The sequence below is a fragment of the Odocoileus virginianus genome, chromosome 5 (assembly GCF_023699985.2).
Source record: "Odocoileus virginianus isolate 20LAN1187 ecotype Illinois chromosome 5, Ovbor_1.2, whole genome shotgun sequence".
Classification (NCBI taxonomy): domain Eukaryota; kingdom Metazoa; phylum Chordata; class Mammalia; order Artiodactyla; family Cervidae; genus Odocoileus; species Odocoileus virginianus.
Genome location: NC_069678.1, coordinates 88,550,791 through 88,568,863, shown reverse-complemented (window position 1 = coordinate 88,568,863; position 18,073 = coordinate 88,550,791). Strand labels below are relative to the sequence as shown.

The window sequence follows — 18,073 nt, the reverse complement described above, 5'->3', positions numbered from 1 at the left end:
GGGTTGTGCCTTACGGAGAGGACATGAGGTCATTCATGTTGGATGCTCATTAAAGGGCCCCATGTTGTGTTCACCTTCCCCCATCGTCTCAACCTTCCCATCTGCCCCTGGAAGGGAAGAGGCCAGGCAGGATTTTCTTCTTCGTTTTTCGGCTTGGGGGTTTTTGTTTGTTTGTTTTTCCAGATAAATGAGGTATAGGGGCTTCCCTGGACGTCCGGTGGCTAAGACTCCACACTCCCAAGTGCAGGTGGCCCAGGTTCTATCCCTGGGCAGGGAACTAGATCCCACACGCCACAGCTAAGAGCTCACGCGCCACAGCTAAAGATCCCACATGCCAAAATGAAGATCAAAGATCAAGCGTGCCGCAATTAAGACCCGGCACAGCCAAATAAACAAAACGTGTTTTAAAATAAATGTTAAATACTGTAAGTGAAAAACTAGGCTTGTCAGATGAGCCCTAAACACTATCAGCAATGGCAAAAATAGTTCTAATAATTATATCTTCGAACATCTCACTAATTTGCGCTTACTCTTTGTGAAACTTTCTTTTTTCGGAGATCATTTATTTTGGCTGTGCTGGGTCTTCGTGCTGCGTGCAGGCTTTGTCTAGTTGCAGCGAGCGGGGGGTACTCTTTGTTGCCGGGCACGAGCTTCTGGTTGCAGTGACTTCTCTTGTTGGGGAACACAAGCCCTAGGTGCATAGGCTTCAGGAGTCGCAGCGCCGTGGACTCAGTAGTTGTGGCTCACAGATGCAGTTGCTCCTTGGTGCATGGGATCTTCCTGGACTAGGGATCAAACCCATGTCCCGTTGCTTTGGCAGGCTTAATCACTGGACCACCAGGGAAGCCCTGTGAAGCTTTTATACTGCTTTTTTCTTTCCTTCCCTAGAAATAGGTTTCCCACAGAACAATCATGCAGCCTGTGGTAGGAAAGGCGATGCTGGCCATCTCTCTGCTTGTTAGCCCTCCCACCCCACCCCATTGTCCTTGGCTGAATACCCTGTAGAAGCCTGCACTTGAGGCAAGAAGCCAGGCATCACATGGGAGTGACTTCAGCAAGCAAGACTCCCAAGCCCCCACACAGTGCTCATCCAGGTAGGTGCCCTGGGCCTGCGACGTCCGGGCACCTCAGGAGGCTGTATCTGCAACCAAGAAAGGTTGTTGCCTTACTTATAAAATAGCTTTACCAGTCAAGAACTGTATTCCAGATTAAAGGCCCTTTACAGGCCTTCGTGTTTATAGATGGGAAGCTAAAATACCGGACTGTCCAGTTCATTATTAGCCACTGACAAAGCTGACTTGCCCAAGGTCCCATGGAGGAAGACAAACCAGGCAGGGCCTCAGCTTGGGCTCCCCCGGTCCCACAAACCTGAGGGAGGCAGGATGCTCCAGACACTAGTCCTCAGTGACTCCAGGCCCCCGAGAGGGACGGACGTGGTGGGGGTGCCCGCAGCCCTGCGCCTCACAGCCACACAGGTTTGCATCTGCCTGTGCTGGGCTTAGTTGCTCAGTCGTGTCCAACTCTTTATGACCCCATGGACTGTATGTAGCCCACCAGGCTCCTCTGTCCATGGGGATTCTCCGAGCAAGAATGCTAGAGTGGGTTGCCATGCCCTCCTCCAGGGGATCTTCCCAACTCAGGGATCGAACCCAGGTCTCCCATATTGCAGGTGGATTCTTGACTGTCTGAGACACCAGGGAAACTCAAGTATACTGGAGTGGACAGCCTATCCTTCCTCCAGGGGATCTTCCCAACCCAGGAATCAAACCGGGGTCTCCTGCATTGCAAGCAGATTCTTTACCAGCTGAGCTACCAGGAAAGCCCCTTACACCTACATGGTAACCTCTAACGCGAGAACTGACCTGACACCCTCCCTGCCCAGCAGCTCCACCCATGCAGCCCCCCGACCCCGCTGCATACCACAGGGTGGGGTGGGGGTGTGAAAGCCCTGAGCCCCAAGGGAGGCCTGGAAGGAGAAGTAGGGTGCCTTCACCCCTCCGCCCATCCCAGCAGCCTGCATCCATAGACTCGAAGGCTCCCCCTGGGTCCTCAGCACAGAGCTGAACTCTGGTCTTTCACTGCTTCTGCTCTGTAAGGAACGGGTGGGCAGCAGGTCTCACAGGCAGGCAGGTGGGCAGGGGTGGCAGGTCTGAGTGCTGGTGGACTGTCTAGGGGCCGTATCCAGGGAAGCAGGTCTCACAGGCAGGTGGGCAGGGGGCGGGGGCAGGGGCAGGAGGTCTGGGTGCTAGTAGACTATGTAGGAGTCATATCTGGGGAAGCAGGTCTCACAGGCAGTGGGCAGGGGGCAGGGGCAGCAGGTCTGGCTGCTGGTGGACTGTCTAGGGGCCGTATCTGGGGAAGCAGGTCTCACAGGCAGGCGGGGAGTAGGTAGGGGCAACAGGTCTGGGTGCTGGTGGACTGTCTAGGGGCCGTATCTGGGGAAGCAGGTCTCAGAGGCCGGCGGGCAGGGGCAGGGGCGGCAGGTCTGGGTGCTGGTGGACTGTCTAGGGGCCGTATCTGGGGAAGCAGTTCTCACAGGCCGGCAGGCAGGGGGCAGGGGCGGCAGGTCTGGGTGCGGGTGGACGGTCTAGGGGCTGTATCTGGGGAAGCAGGTCTCACAGGCCAGCGGGCAGGGGGCAGGGGCGGCAGGTCTGAGTGCTGGTGGACTGTCTAGAGGCTGTATCTGGGGAAGCAGGTCTCACAGGCCGGCGGGCAGGGGCAGGGGCAGGGGCGGCAGGTCTGAGTGCTAGTGGACTGTCTAGAGGCTGTATCTGGGGAAGCAGGTCTCACAGGCCGGCGGGCAGGGGGCAGGGGCGGCAGGTCTGAGTGCGGGTGGACGGTCTAGGGGCCGTATCTGGGGAAGCAGTTCTCACAGGCCGGCGGGCAGGGGGCAGGGGCGGCAGGTCTGGGTGCTGGTGGACTGTCTAGGGGCCGTATCTGGGGAAGCAGGTCTCACAGGCCGGCGGGCAGGGGCAGGGGCGGCAGGTCTGGGTGCGGGTGGACGGTCTAGGGGCCATGCCTGGCCTTGCTGTTCCTCTGGCAGGCACAGACAAGGGCAGCAGGGCCCGAACAGCCAGTGCCAGCTGGGGCCGGGCTCTTGGAGGACTGAGTCAGTTCAGTGCCCTGTCATCTGTACTTTCCCGGCAGCCTCGACCTGGCTGGGGCCATCGGGGTTCGGAGCCTCCCCTCCAGGCCTCTTTCTCAATCTGGCTTCCAGGCAGAGCTGCTTAGAGGCTGCCAGACCCAATGCCCAGCATGTTTCTTTCCCACGAGTTGGGTTTTTAACTGTGACGTTCTCCCCACCAACTCCTGCCCCACCCGCTGAAACATCTTTGTTCACAAGGCTTCAGCGTCCCCTCCCATGACAGGGATGTGATGGTCCCTGCTTCTCCCTAGAATTGGCAAGAGGAGACCTCAGTCTGTGTGGTAGCAGCTCAGAATAAAGCAGCCCTGGGTCCAGGTCCCCGCCACTGGCTCTATGGCTCTGGCCACCGCACTCACCTCTCTCACAGCCTGGCTTTCTTGAGCCACACACTACTTGGTTGTGAAGTGTGAAAGAAAGACAAAGATCATATGATGTCACTTGCATGCGGAATCTAAAAAAGGGTACAGACGAACTTAATTAGAAAACAGAAGTTTGAGTCACAGACGTAGACAACAAGCTTAATGGTTAGCCAGGGGGAAAGGGGTGATGGGGAGGGGTAAATTGGGAGGCTGGGAGTGACATACACACTATTATATATAAAATAAGTAACTATTAAGGACCTACCGTATAGCACAGGCAACACTGCTCAACACTCTGGATGATCTGGATGGGAAGAGAATCTAAAAAAGAGTGGGTGTATATATGTATGTATAACCGAATCATTTTGCTATATACCTGAAACCAACACATCGTAAATCAACTATACTCCAATAAAAATTTTAAAAAATAAACACTTGGGGGGAAAAGGTGTGAAGCGGAGGGCAGTAGGGCCGGGACGTGACCCTGAGACAGGAGCTCAAGTCACTGAGGTGCTTCGGCACTGCCCAGCCTCCTCTTTCCTCCTTTTGTTTTCCTGGTTCCAGAGACTGAGAAGCCAGGGGGAAAACAGAGCATATGCAAATCCCTGCATTGGGAAATGATCCTGGGGCACTCACGGAGGACGGCCTCCTGCCAGCCCTTCCTGGAACCCTGCAGGCCCCCCACCCCACCCACCCCACCCTGGGCTCTCACCAGCTGGGGCCTGACCCTGAGTCTTCTTGCAAGTTCTGTCCCGCGCACGGGTTAACCACACTCCGGGAGCGCAGGACGACTTCAGAAACCTCGGCCACCCCCTGGCAGAGAACTGGATGAAATTCCCTGCCTGGATGTCCCTGCCCACTCTTGTCCCCATCCCACAGAGCCCACCTGAGGGACTCCAGCAGTCCCTAAAGATCTGGGGACCTAAACTAGGTACAACTCCCGTCCCCAACCCCCAGGGCTGCTAAGCCCCCCGAACAACACTGGTCTCCTGCAGGAGGGCGTGGGCAGTGGCTGGGAGAGGTCACCAGTCACCATCGCAGCTGCCACGCCCTCCCCGTTCCCACCAGTGATGTTCTGTGCCCTCCCTTCTCCCCTCAAGTCTCCTGGGAAAGCCAGAGTGTCTGCCCTGCCCTTCAGAAGAGCAAGCCCCCTGCCTGCCCTGAAGGAGGTGCTGGGCGGGTCTCTATCTCAGAGAGAGAGAGAGCAAGCCACAGAGAAACTGGGATTCAGTAAGTCATGAATCTAGAGTTGGGGGGGTGGGGGGAGGGCCACCAACCCAAGCCCTGGACCCAGCTGGTCACCGGGGCCCCACCCCTCAAGAAAGTGGTCCTGGGGTCCTAGCATTTTTGCCTCAGGGATCCTCAAACCTCTGGTTCATTTATTAATTTATTTTTCCCTAGACCATATACACAGTAGAGTGGGTAAAGGGTGGTGAGTAAGAGCCTGTTCTGGGGACCTCCTATTTCATGGAAGGGTGTGGGAGATTTGGCTAAAAAGGGACAGGAAGTAGGGCCCTACAATTAAGGAAACTGGAGCCCTGCCAGGCCACGGTATGTAAATCCTTCCGGCTAGTTCCTGGAGGGGGAGGAGGGCCCGGGCTCATTCTCGGGTGCGGCCTCAAAGCCCAGCTCAAGGTCGCTGCTGGTGATCTTCAACGGCTCACTCATTTAAGAAACAGCTGTAAAACTTGGGGGTGGGGGGAAGAATTGGGCAACCCACCTACCACACAGAGTTAGGCTTGTTGCTGGGAGGCAGGTCACTGGGAAGGTCCAAAGGCTCCTATCCTGGCTCCTCTCCAGGGAAGAGCTTCGTGAAGGCCAGGGGCGCTGGGGTGCTCTGCCTGCCACCTGCTGGCGCCTCCCGGTATGACAGTCTGGGGAGCAAGGGGCCCCCAACTAGAGAAAGCCCGCAGGCAGCAACAAAGACCCAGCACAGCCAAAATTAAATAAGTTGTTTAATTTTTAAAAGAGTATGCTACCACTTCTGTTATATGTGTGAATGTTGCTCATGTAAGTACAAGGTTCTTCTGGAAGGACAACTGGGAGCAGAGAGCAGGTGGACCAACCTTCCATTGACTTTAGTACCATTTGAATACATGTCATTTGAATGTATTATTCAAGTTAGATATTTTAAAGTATCCTTGGGTAGGACCTTCCCTGGTAGCTCAGATGGTGAAGAATCCACCTGCAATGCGGGAGACATGGGTTCAATCCCTGGGTTGGGAAGATCCCCAGAGGCGGGCATGGCAACCCATTCCAGTATTCTTGCCTGCAGAATCCCCACAGACAGAGGAGCCTGGCGGGCTACTGTCCATGGCATCAGAGTCAGAGATGACTGAGTGACTAAGCACATCCTTGGGCAGAGAAATAAGTTATGGGGGTGGGGACGGGAGTCTGAGGAGAGCTGTACTGGCCAGGGGTCTCTTTTTTTTCTTCTTCCTGTCACTGCGAAGCTTATTAGATCTTAGTTCCCCAATCAGGCATTGAACCCAGGTCCACAGCAATGAAAATTCAAAGTCTTAACTGCTGGACCTCCACGGAATTCCCAGCTATTGTTTATTTTTGTGCATGATCAGTGAAAACGGTGCACACTTACCCCCAACACATGTATGTTGTTAAACCATGATAACTGCCATTTTGGAAGATCAACATGGTTGATTGCTTGTGGTTCAACCCTAATACTTACTTATAAATTCTCTTACAAGTACTAATAAATGAATATTTCTGTATATTCTATAACACAAAGTGAAGAGCTAAATAAGACTGAGCCTGAAAGTCAACATAAACCAAAGGCTCCCATGTTCTTCCCAGCCTCCACCACCCACCTTGGAGACCACCACCCTTTGAAGTAGGGATCAGAATCAACTTTGTTACAGCCCAGCTCAGTGGGAGAAAATAGTTACTCCACAGAAGGGAAAATTGTTTCAAATTACGGAGCTTGCCACTTAATAAACTTTAGGCTTGATAACATTAATTTAGATTAACACAGGAATAAGGACCCCAACCCCTTCTTCTTATCTCTGCATCTCTAATGCACATGGCCCTCGCAGGCATTGAACAGGAGCCCAGCCCAGGAAAAGTAAATGTGTACAAAGTACAGTCCAACTCCCTCTCCACACCACGGCCAAACCAGGGCAGCACCCTGAGTCAGGCTTCTGATGTGAGGCCTTGGTTTTTATTTATGTAACTGTCCGCACTGGGTCTTAGCTTAGGATATTTGGTTGTGGCATGTGGGATCTAGTACCCTGACCAGGGATTGAACCCAGGCCCCCTGCATTGGGAGCTCGGAATGTTAGCCACTGGACCACCAGGAAAGTCCCCCTGATGTCAGTTTTTAAGTGTAATGATGCCTCAGTAATTTGGAGTAAGGCTAAGGGGCAGAGGAGTCAGAATAAAAGCAAAAACTAAGTCACAGTGTTTCAAAACAGCATACTTGCTGCTCTCAAGCTTAGGCCCTGTAATCCGGGTTTCAGTTCCCTTACTTACCACATAGCTCAAGATGTCAACTTTGCCCTCCTTAGAATACACACTTACAGGGTACCCACATTACCCCAGCACGCAAAGATCCAGCCTGGGAATCAGAAGTAATGCTAATGCCTGCTTCCTCCTCTTCCATAATAAGGGATTTTCTTCTAAGTAAAGAGAATAAACTTCATTATCGTGAAAACATTTCACCTATTTCCAGATTTCCAACAGCACCCCAAAAGCCCCCAAGATTGGGGCAGCATCTTGGATAGACCATGTACTCCACCCTCCCTGGCCCTCACGACACTTCCCTCGGTCTCTCCCCAGGCCCCAAAGAGCTTCTCAGCTTCTACTTTCTGGGTTGTTCCCACTCTCTGTATTCAACTTTGAGGGTCTGATGGTGTTTACAACACTGTGAGCTAAGTCCTCAGCTCCTGAAAGATATGCATTTGAGACTCCCTTGGAAGCTTTGTACAGGCACCATCCTCCCAGAATAAGACATAAAGTGCTTGGGCTTGTCCATGTTTTATAACTACTGTAAGGAGCAAAGGACACCCTATTCCCATCTTAGAGATGAGAAGGTTAAAGACAGGAAACCAAGTAGAACTCCAAACACAACCAACCTGGAGAAGGCAGCACTTCTCCGGTGGTCCTGGCAGCCACTCCAGGGCAGGGGTCGCTGGTGGGGGTTGCTAGGATGGGAGGATGCAGGCCACCCAGCAGACCACCTCTACCACGAGTTACACAGGGGAGCTTTTGAAGGCAACTGCCACCTCAGTAAATATGTTCCTCCACTAGCATGGTCGCTAAGATCAAAGTCATGACCTTATCCTCTTTTTATATAAAGTCAAGCAAACTTAAACTTAGCCGATAACCAAAGTTACAAATATCACAGGCATGGTAGACAGAGACCTCCTAATGGTTTTTTCCTAAACCAGGGAAACTAGAAAACCTCTAAGGCTCTTGTATCTTCAGTATGCCTGGCCAACTTACAGAAATGTTTGGAGGTCTCCTAATCAATGACGAAACTTCACAGAGAAAATATGTATAAAGCTACCTGTGTCTCTAATCATGACTTTATATATATATACAGAGGTATTCATATACATAGATATGCTCTTAATAATACACCTTTTTAAGAGTAGGCATTCTATCTCTGGCTCCCCTGGTGGCTCAGATGGTAAAGAAACCGCCTGCAACGCAGAAGAGCTGGAGTGGGAAGATTCTCTGGAGGAGGGAACAGCTACCCACTCCAGCATTCTGGCCTGGAGAACTCTATGGACAGAGGAGCCTGGCAGGCTACAGTCCATGGTGTTGCAAAGAGTCAGACAGGACTGAGCGATTTTCACTTATTCTGTCTCTAGCAAATGTCAAATTATGAGAGTCAAAACTATCTTCAGGATTGCTGCGTGCTGTCCTCCCGGTTAAGGAAACTGCAGAGATCCCGTCTTTTCCTCCTGGGAAAGGAGAAACAGAAAAAAAAAAAAGGATGCAGAAAGTTTCTGGTTCCCATTGTCTTCAGCTTAGTGGGATTTGTCTGTGTTTTTTGGAAAAGTCTATATATAAGAAAGTGAGTGAAGTGAAGTCGCTCAGTCGTGTCCAACTCTTTGTGACCCCATGGACTGTAGCCTACAAGGCTTCTCCGTCCATGGGATTTTCCAAGTAAGGGTACTGAAGTGGGTTGCTATTTCCTTCTCCAGGGGATTTTCCTGACCCAGGAATCAAACCCGGGTTTCCTGCACTGCAGGCAAACGCTTTACCCTCTGAGCCACCAGGGAAGCCATAACTATTTCCTAAAAATATCCCTAAAGTTCTACTACCAAAGACATAAGCAAAGACATCTAAATAGCCACAGAGTCAAAAAAAGAAAGTTTATTTGAGAACAAGAGTGAAAGCTTCTGCAAACATTTGACAAGGTAGATGTGTCTCGATAATAGCTGCTGTCCATATTTTAACTCTACCAATATTACCACAAATGGGACATATTTTTTCTAACAAAGATATGGACGTATGTAAAGGGCTATGACTAAATAGAGTCAAAGGAAAGTTGAGGCCCCACAGCTTATCCCCTAGACTGATACAAAACATAGGACTTAAACCGAACAATCCAGTCTCCTAATGCAGTGGCTCTCAACCTGGCTTCTTAGCAGAATGCCAGGGACTCTTGGAAAGAATACCTCCACTATTAGACTATATGCAAGTAAGAGTCTTGGCGGGGCGGGTAGGACCCAGGTATTGGTGTTTTTCTAAGCATCCCAGGTGATTCCAATGTGCAGCCAAGGTGGGTGGCCACTGCTCCAGAGGCAGGTAACGACCCCCAGAAGGCTCCTCAGCCCATCCACTCCATTAGGAAGGGGCATCTGCTGGTGTCGTGGCCTCTCCGTGAACCTGTCATTTACTCTGCTCTAGAACTCCAGGCATTACCAGTTTGGGGTACAATTTGGAGCCCTTCCATTTGCCTTAGTGATTTTTACAGCAATATTTAACCAGGCAAATACCATCAAAGAAAGAAAAGCTGGAGAAAGAGAAATTTCCATAAGGCATGATACGAATAAATAAGTGAAAATAAACAAAAAAACAATCTCAGGTTTAAAAGTAAAGCAGGACACAAAATTCTGTAAAGCAATTATCCTTCAATTAAAAAATTTTTTTAAAAAGTAAAGCATGAGAAGTCAAAGCCTGTGAAATTTTATTTATACAAAAGAATAAAAATATTTTAAAAGGGTTGATTCAAACTTATGTTTTTCAGTTTTTCTTGTTCCTTGAACATGAAACTGCTTTCAATTCAGAAAGATTTAAGGTAGGTAATTATTAAATAAACACTCTTTACCTTCCCTCTGCAGAAAAACAAAAAGCCAAGTCCCATTCTATTTATGGTAAACCAGATTATATTCAGTTAAGAATATTGGCAACTGCACAAAACAGATCATCAGATATGTCAGCAGGAAGGTAGGTATGAGCTGTACAATGGCATTACAAAAAGTCCCCAAAGAAAATAAGATGGTAAAAACAATAATAGAAAAATGATAAAACACAAACAAAATAAGAAAACGTCAGATATTTACAGCCTCCCTCTGAAATGTGACCTGTGTTCTACATTCAGCATAAAACAAACCCAGAGAACATTTCTCCATGCGCATGATGGATGAAGCTGGTGCCAGCCAGTTTGGGGGGGTGGGGGGAGACATTCATTCCAAGAAGGGAGGAATGCACGGTTAGCAACTTGTTGGGAGTATAACCATGTCATGTGTCTTCCTGCAGTTCGGGTACTAAAAATGACACAAAGTAAATGATCCAGTGCGGTCTTATGGAAATGACTTGTTTGTCACCACATGTCGGAACAAACGACTCAAGAGTCACAGGCAGTGGGGTCTGGGAAAGCAGAGGTGGATGGCCACGCACTCAGGTGAAGGATGCTCATCTCTGTGAGGTCGGAGGAGGGAAGCAGGCTCTACAGCCTGGAAGCGTCCGCACGAATGAGTCTTCTAATAGTCCTGAAGAGAGAAAAACAGAAGTCCCAACTTACCCTCGGCAGGACACTGATAAATTCTCACAAACAACCCTGCCAGGCGACTGTTCTATAATCAAGATTCTTTTTCAAATGCAATGGACATTTCACATCTGAAAGTGGCCTGTCTTCTGAGTCCCACAAAGGGACGGAAGCATCAATTCTTACTAATTAGACCTGAGAACTCACCAGTCAGAGGCATGGCGGGGGGTGGGGAGGATGAGGATGCGAGAAAGATTAGTATGAACAGTTGATTAATTAATCAAATGGAGTTTTTCTTCAGTTAAAAATGCGTGACCCTTTCTCTCTTCAAAATACAACAAAAGAACATCAATCTAAAAGTTGAACTGTGTCCACATGGACACCCCAGACTTTAAAACGAGAACTGTGACCCCAGATTAGGAACAGTCAAGCTCTGAAGGCAAATACATCTTTCTAACCATTTTCAAAATTTACCAGCCTCTCTGAAATGGTCTGGCTGATACTTACAGCTCGTGGTTTTTTGTTTAACTTCAGATCAATCCTGTGATGGGAAAGATAAAAGATATTTGCATTTTAATTTACAGAAAAAGGGTCCAAGAACCAGCTACTGCATAGGGCACAAGCTATAACAAAGACTATTTGGTTAAGTAAAATCCACATTCTCCATTAGACTAAGTCATATTTAGTTGTTTACCCAGATATTATTGAGCAAGTATTTATTAAAAACACGAGCAGATACTCTTGCCACAAGGTAAACTTAGATGACTCAAAAAGAAATATACAACAGCAGTTATGAAAGCCATACAATTTTTAGAAATTATTCCAAAATGACATGTTAAAGGGCTTGGATTAAGAGGACATGCTCTACGTTAATATACTAGTTCTGCAACTACATCACTGTCTGAGACACAGAGTAATTAAGAACAGGAAAGAGACTAGGAGTTTGTATTTCTGGACATGAAACACAAAAGAAATTAAACAAATTTCAATTTTTAAATCTTCCCACAGCAAAATATCAAGATCTTAAACTATTAACCTCCTTATGAAGCAAAGCCGGGACATCAACTTAAATATGAATTAAAGTAAAGGTTATCTTATTTTTCAAGAAATCGAAATGCATAAAAGTGAAGTTTACTTAATTTTGCTTAACTTATTAAATAAAATGTTACCTCCATCACGTTTTTGTTTTTAAAAAAACTTCCCAGCCTAACCTAATATACATACCTATAATTAAACAGATAAACTATGGGTTAGAAAGGTCTTGAAAAGGCATACTGGTCTCTACACACTAGACAATACAGCACAAAGACTAGTTCAAATCAAACTTACTCAAAGTCATAATCAAACATGCCAGACGGGCTGAGGGGCAGCATTTGAAAGGAAGAAAGCAATAGACGTTAATAATATACTAATTGAATAAATTAGTTGATTAGCCACCCTAGCAAGGTTGTAGAAACAACATCAGTTTTAAGAATCTTAAGCCACAAAGTTTCAAACATCAAAGCACCACAGATTCTGGGGTTGGGAGACTCCCTTCCTTTAGTGGATTTCGTATCAGAGGAAAAGACTGTAATAAAAGTTATTTCATTAGAAAACTATAGATACCTACAGGCCTTCTATTGGCTGCTAGATTGAGAGTTAGAACTTTTAAAATATTTAATTATAATGAAAAATAAACGGGATTAGAAGAAAAAGAGAAAGAAGGGTTTAGTCACATAATGATAGGGGCTTTGAAGACAGTAACAACAACTCAGCATAATGTACTTTCGCTAAAATGGAAGATTAAAACATCATAAATTTTTGGAGATAAAAAACATTTCGCAATTTCTGACTCAGGTTTTATATTTGTGTCCAAACATGGTATTACTTTTCCCAGCATTCGTGCTAGAAGCCAAGGGTCAAATCAGAGTCTTATTCCATAAATCATAGGGCCATATTACTGTGCCCCTGAAATGGTGGAAGGCAAGTTAACTGTTTATGTTAGCACTACTATTATGGAACACCAAAGTCTGCAAGGAAGTTAACATCTACAAGCACCCAAGCCACCGGAGTCTAGCTGGGAAAAGCCCAGAGGAGGGAACTTTGGGCCGTCTCTGCTAAAGGACAATGGGCTGGGGCAGACCTCCAAAGCAGACATTAACCAGGGGCATGACACCCGTCCTTAGCTGGTTCCAGAACCTTTCAGGCTGTAGACAGATGGTAAAACAGTATGCAAAACTATTGTTATTTCCTCCTAGCTAATGTTTGCAAGAGCAAAGCTGGAATAAAGCTTAACTTAACATACTTTATGCAACAGTTTCACTTAAGACATTTGGGAAAAGTATACACTAAGTGTACAAACCAGGAACTGTCAGAAATTTAACTTTCAGTCTAACTTTGATCAGAAACTAAAGAAGTAGACTGTACCTACTTAATGAAAATTTCATAAACTACCTAGAATTCTAGAGCTTGGTATAGTAGTAAAAACCTGTCAAAGCAGCTATAGGTTGTAATTTCAACATTTTTCTTTAAACACACTGTGATTTACTGTTCTGATATCATGTAAAGTATAAGAATTTAGAATCTTGTGATCATTCATGAATGCTAAAGATTATTTGATAGATTTTCATATTCTTGAAAAGGTCAAATAAAAGTTATTTCTTTTGCTAAGGTACCTATTTATTTCCACTTTGTTTACTCATCACTAAACAATGCCTTGGCACATGGTGGGTATTCATACCTTTGTTGAAATAATTTACCATTGACTTTTATCTGACGATACGGAGTGTGGAACACTGGAGGAGAAACAATACTGTACTGGGAGCAAAATCACAAACATGTGCAGACGAAGTTCTCCTCCCACCCCCACCCACCCCAACCTGTCAGACCCACTAAGACACTGGTCAGGGACGAGGGCTTCGGGCCACACACAATTCCAGACTAAAGATGGCAGGAATCTGAGGTGTGCTAAACAGGTTTTTTCCAGAAGGAAGGGACATCAACTCCATTCTCTTCCCTTGCGGCAGGTGAGTCGACCCTAAGGTCCACAGAGAAATCCAGCCAGATACTAAACCAGGGGGATGACAAAAGGATTCTGCTTTCCAAACAAAAAGCCCCACTGTGAAGGCAATAACTAACACCGAAGATCTTTTTAAATCCTAGTATTTTTCTGGAAGGAGTTAGCTCCTAAGGCCAGGAGAAGAAAGGCAGGAAAAGCTGTTCCTATGGAATTCTACTAGCAATCTGCAAGGACAAAGTTAAGTTCGATGTCTAATTCCTTTTTATCAGCTGTTTGTATCATTAAGGAAAATACGGTATAACCTGAAATACACAACAGCTATAGAGAGTCTGTCGTACTAGGAATGGAAAAAAAAAGTCCCAGAAACTTTCAAGGAATTTATCCCCTCCTCTAGATACTCTGAAATAGGAAAATAAATTATTACATTTAAAATTGCACTGGAGTAAACCTAATGAAAGCAACACAGGGCATAACCTTTTTATCTTGACAATTAAAAAAAAATACTTTTAAGAGTATGGCTCTCTGCTATTCACGATAAACTGGCATCGGTCCTGTCATAGTAATCAAATAACCTGTAGCCTTATTTAAGAAAAAAAAGGGAGACAGAGCGATGCAACTTTTGCTCTCTCTTACTACACTTATGAGACTGGCGTGGTGATTTTGGTTTGCAGAAAAATGTTAAGTTGCAGTCCTCAGTCACTGTCTGGAGTATATACTGCTCCTGCATCTAAAAACCACCACCACCAATGACAAGAAAAACTCTTAAAAGAATTAAAGAATCAGTTGATGCCAGGGAAGCTTAAACCTGTTAAGGGTTAATTCTATATTATCCCTGCTTGCCACATCCATCAAGCTAACAACGTAACACCCTGGGTGCGTGAGGGTATGTTCTGCAGGAGCACTCAGCCAGAGGTAAACTGAAAGACAGGGGACCCCGCCATCCCTTGCACACCCCCTTCATCTCCTCAGCATGCAGGCTCCTAAGAGGGCAGGACAAAAGTCAGCCTGTTGGATGGTCTGGTTTTCATACCTCCCAGGAGAAGGTTTGAGGCCAAGACAAGATTCCTTCCTGGAAAAACTAAGAATTTCCCTCTCTGAGTGCAACTGGACGAGTTCAAATTACCTGAGCTAGGAGGCCCTGGCACTATCATACAAACCCCAAGCAAAGTGAATGCTGAAATCCTCTCTGGGTAACATCTGACCTCTCTGCCCACTGGTGTGATTCCTAGCTCATTAGGCACTACAAAAAAACACAGTGAACAAACATTATCTAGGAAGGAGCTCTTGTATCTTAACAGCCTTTATATTGTTCCTCTGACACTCAAATCAGCAATTTGTGAAGATATACAGAGAAATCATAAGCAATCACAAACCTTGTATTTAAAAAGCAAAAAGGCTCATCAGCTTATTCACTCCATCCTCCAGGGAATAACGGTAGGCAGGGATCAGGACTAGGAGCAAATGACTTAGCCCATTCTGCAGCTTCCCAACAGGCTTCCCAGGAGGCTCTAGTGGTAAAGAACCCGTCTACCAATGCAGGAGACATAAGAGACACAGGTTCAATCCCTGGGTCAGGAAGATCACCTGGAGGAGGGCATGGCAACCCACTCCAGGATTCTTGCCTGGAGAATTCCACGGACAGTGGAGCCTGGGTGGCTACAGTCACAGGGTCCCAAAGAGTCGGGCAGGACTGAAGCGACTTGGCACGCACACACACAGCTTGCCAACACATGCTAGTGGCATTTTCCAAATGCCAGTACACAGATTCCATTTCTAGTTCCCTTTTCCTCCTCTGAAAGGATTTCAAATTCACTGTACTAAACAAAAGTTTTATGGTCTGGAAGATCCCCTGGAGAAGGGAATGGCAACCCACTCCAGTATTCTTGCCTGGAGAATTCCATGGGCAGAGCAGCCTGGCAGGCTACAGTCCATGGGGTTGCAAAGAGTCAGACAGGACTGAGTGACTTTCACTTTTCACACCAGAAGCTGTAAGCAGGATGTCTCCCTTCAGTTACTCTAATCCCCACCAACTCCTTCCTTAGAGAAAAACTAGCCTGCTTCATTTGGACCAAATGAGTCTCTTCCCATCAGCAACAGAAAGACCACACTAATCCTGAAGAATGTTTATTCCAGTAAAGACCCTTCACGGCAATGATGGGTGGCAGCTCTAAGTGGCTGGGAACGGGGCAGAGGGGCAGGGGTTGGGGAAGTGTGGTCCCCGCCACTGACCTGTGCCGGTTTTTATTCTTTCGCTTTTTATGGCTGCTGTGATGACTCCCTGTGGAGGTGGAAGAAGCAGCCTTCTGAGGTTTCACTCCCTGCACAGATCCATCCAGATCCTCAGGGTCCTCCTGGCTGGGCTCGTTTTCCTGATTGTGGAAGTCTGGAGAAGTGTCACTTTCCGTCCCACTTCCTGGCTCCCCTGGAGGGAAGAAACACAAGGCCCCCAAAGCATCATCAGTACTCCTCAGGCAGTTTGTCCATCAGTCTGGAAAAGAAATTTCGAGCACCAAAATATATGGTACTACTCTCAAGGACCACATATTCCAACTGACAGGAAGATACATTCAGTCAAAGCATCAAAGTTACCAGAGTGCTGAAAAACTTGTAATCTGAAACAGTGTAACCAGAAGCAACAGATCTAAGGACAGCTGAGAGACTGGACCATGCAAGATAACCTTGCTACATAGCAGTTACTGAAACACAGAATACACTAATGGGATTAACAATTAAGAAGCATTATAAAAAACATTACATAGGTCTCCAGGAGGTGAGAGATGACCTTGGGAAAAGATCCTACAGCTGGCCCTGGTTTCTTGCCAAACTACACATGAATCTTGACTTTCCATCAAGAAAAAGGGCCAAGGAGGAAAAGAGCTCCACCACCTAAGTTACTCTGAGAAGACTTAAGAATATTATTTTAAAAATGGTAATAATACCTTTCAGTTGACACATATTCCCAATTTTAAAATATCCCTCAGATACATTAAATAATCAAATTCAAGAACAATTTGTATAAATACATGTTTTTAAGAAAAACTACACATACTTTGGTAAAGGTACACTTTTTCTTCCTGAAAGGAATTCCTTGAAACTCTTAATACAAAAGGATGGGGGAGGAGAAGACTTTCACTTTACTGAACTGATGAAGAATCCTAAATATGTGTAAATTACCTGTTTCTAAAAATTTTCAAAAGGAGTTAGGTGAACAGCAGAGCCAAGGATTAGTTTTCTTCTTGTTACATCTTTGTAATATAAACTTCTAGAAAGAGATTTCAAATTGAGCAGCACAAGGATATGAGAGCTAAAACAAAGAGGCAGTCCCCAAAAAAGCAGAAGGGAGAAATGGAAGCAGATCTCAGCAGTGATGAATCCTTGCCTTTGAACACTATATGAAAACAGAAGAGGCAGCTCTAATACTATTAAGCTAGAAAAAGTATACTAACCAATCCTGTCCTGAAATCAAAGTGGATTTAATAAAAAATTAGCACAAGAACTTCAAAACTTACTACACAAAGCTACAGTAACTAAGACTGTGTGATACTGCCCTAAGACCAGACATATAGGTCAAGAGAACAGAATTCAGAGTCAGGATATAAATCCTTACATTTGTGGTCAACTGATTTTCAGCAAGGATGACAAGACAGTTCAATGAAAAAAGAACAGTCTTTTTGACAAATGGTGTTGAGATAACTGGATATCCACACGCAAAAGAATGAAGTTGGAACACTATCTCACACCATATATAAAAATTAACTCAGACTGAACCAGAGACTCATATGAAGAAGCTGTAAAACTCTTAGAACTCACTGGATTAGGCATGGTTTCTTAGATAAGACCACAAAACCAAGCTTAACAAAAGAAAAAATAAGTAAAGTGAACTATATCATTTATATACAACTCTTGAACTGCAAATTACACCCAAAAAGTAAAAACACAACCCACAGGAGTGAGGCAGGGGCAAAATGGGCAAATGGGGTCAAGTATATGGTCACATATGGAAACTAAACTTTGGTAGTGAGCACGCTGTAGTATACACACAAGTCAAAATATAATGCTGTACATATTGCACTTATAAATCAATGCTGCCTTAAAAACACACAACCCACGGAATGGGAGAAAGTATATTTGCAAATCATATATCTGATAAAGACTTGTATCTAGAATATATAAAGAATTCTTAGAACTCAAGAAGACAAAAAAATTAAAAACATCAGCAATGGATTTTTTTTGTTTTGTTTTTCATTTATTTTTATTCGTTGGAGGCTAATTACAATATTGTAGTGGTTCTTGTCATACATTGACATGAATCAGCCATGGATTTACATGTGTTCCCCATCCCAATCCCCCCTCCTGCCTCCCTCTCCACCCGATCCCTCTGGGTCTTCCCAGTGTACCAGCCCTGAGCACCCATCTCATGCATCCAACCTGGGCTGGTGATCTGTTTCACCCTTGATAGTATACTTGTTTCAATGCTGTTCTCTCTGAACATCCCACCCTCGCCTTCTCCCACAGAGTCCCAAAGGCTGTTCTGTACATCTGTGTCTCTTTTTCTGTTTTGCATATAAGGTTATCGTTACCATCTTTTTAAATTCCATATATATGCGTTAGTATAC

At 45.9% G+C, this 18,073-nt stretch overlaps 1 protein-coding gene and 1 long non-coding RNA gene across 5 annotated transcripts in view; both read right to left on the bottom strand.

Moving 5' to 3' along the window:
• Window positions 1-983: 983 nt before the first annotated feature.
• Window positions 984-5,320, bottom strand: LOC139035077 (uncharacterized). Of its 2 annotated transcripts, none has more exons than XR_011487592.1 (4): window positions 5,225-5,320; window positions 3,770-3,825; window positions 3,502-3,596; window positions 984-1,141 (listed from the first exon to the last, which is right to left on the bottom strand). It is a non-coding gene; the product is annotated as an uncharacterized lncRNA (long non-coding RNA). The 2 variants fall into 2 exon arrangements; XR_011487591.1 differs by having other exon boundaries at window positions 5,229-5,320.
• A 3,506-nt stretch (window positions 5,321-8,826) lies between these two features.
• Window positions 8,827-18,073, bottom strand: part of MEAF6 (MYST/Esa1 associated factor 6) — a 24,565-nt gene continuing 15,318 nt past the window's right edge. For 2 of the 3 annotated variants that reach the window (XM_020880291.2, XM_020880293.2), the window contains exons 5-8: window positions 15,687-15,879; window positions 11,789-11,818; window positions 10,967-11,000; window positions 8,827-10,463 (exon numbers count right to left, since the gene is read on the bottom strand). In XM_020880291.2, the coding sequence (XP_020735950.1) occupies window positions 10,455-10,463; window positions 10,967-11,000; window positions 11,789-11,818; window positions 15,687-15,879 (266 nt within the window). In that variant the 3' untranslated portion in view covers window positions 8,827-10,454. The remainder of the gene's footprint in view (window positions 10,464-10,966; window positions 11,001-11,788; window positions 11,819-15,686; window positions 15,880-18,073) is intronic. The other variant, XM_020880292.2, reaches the window with a different exon arrangement.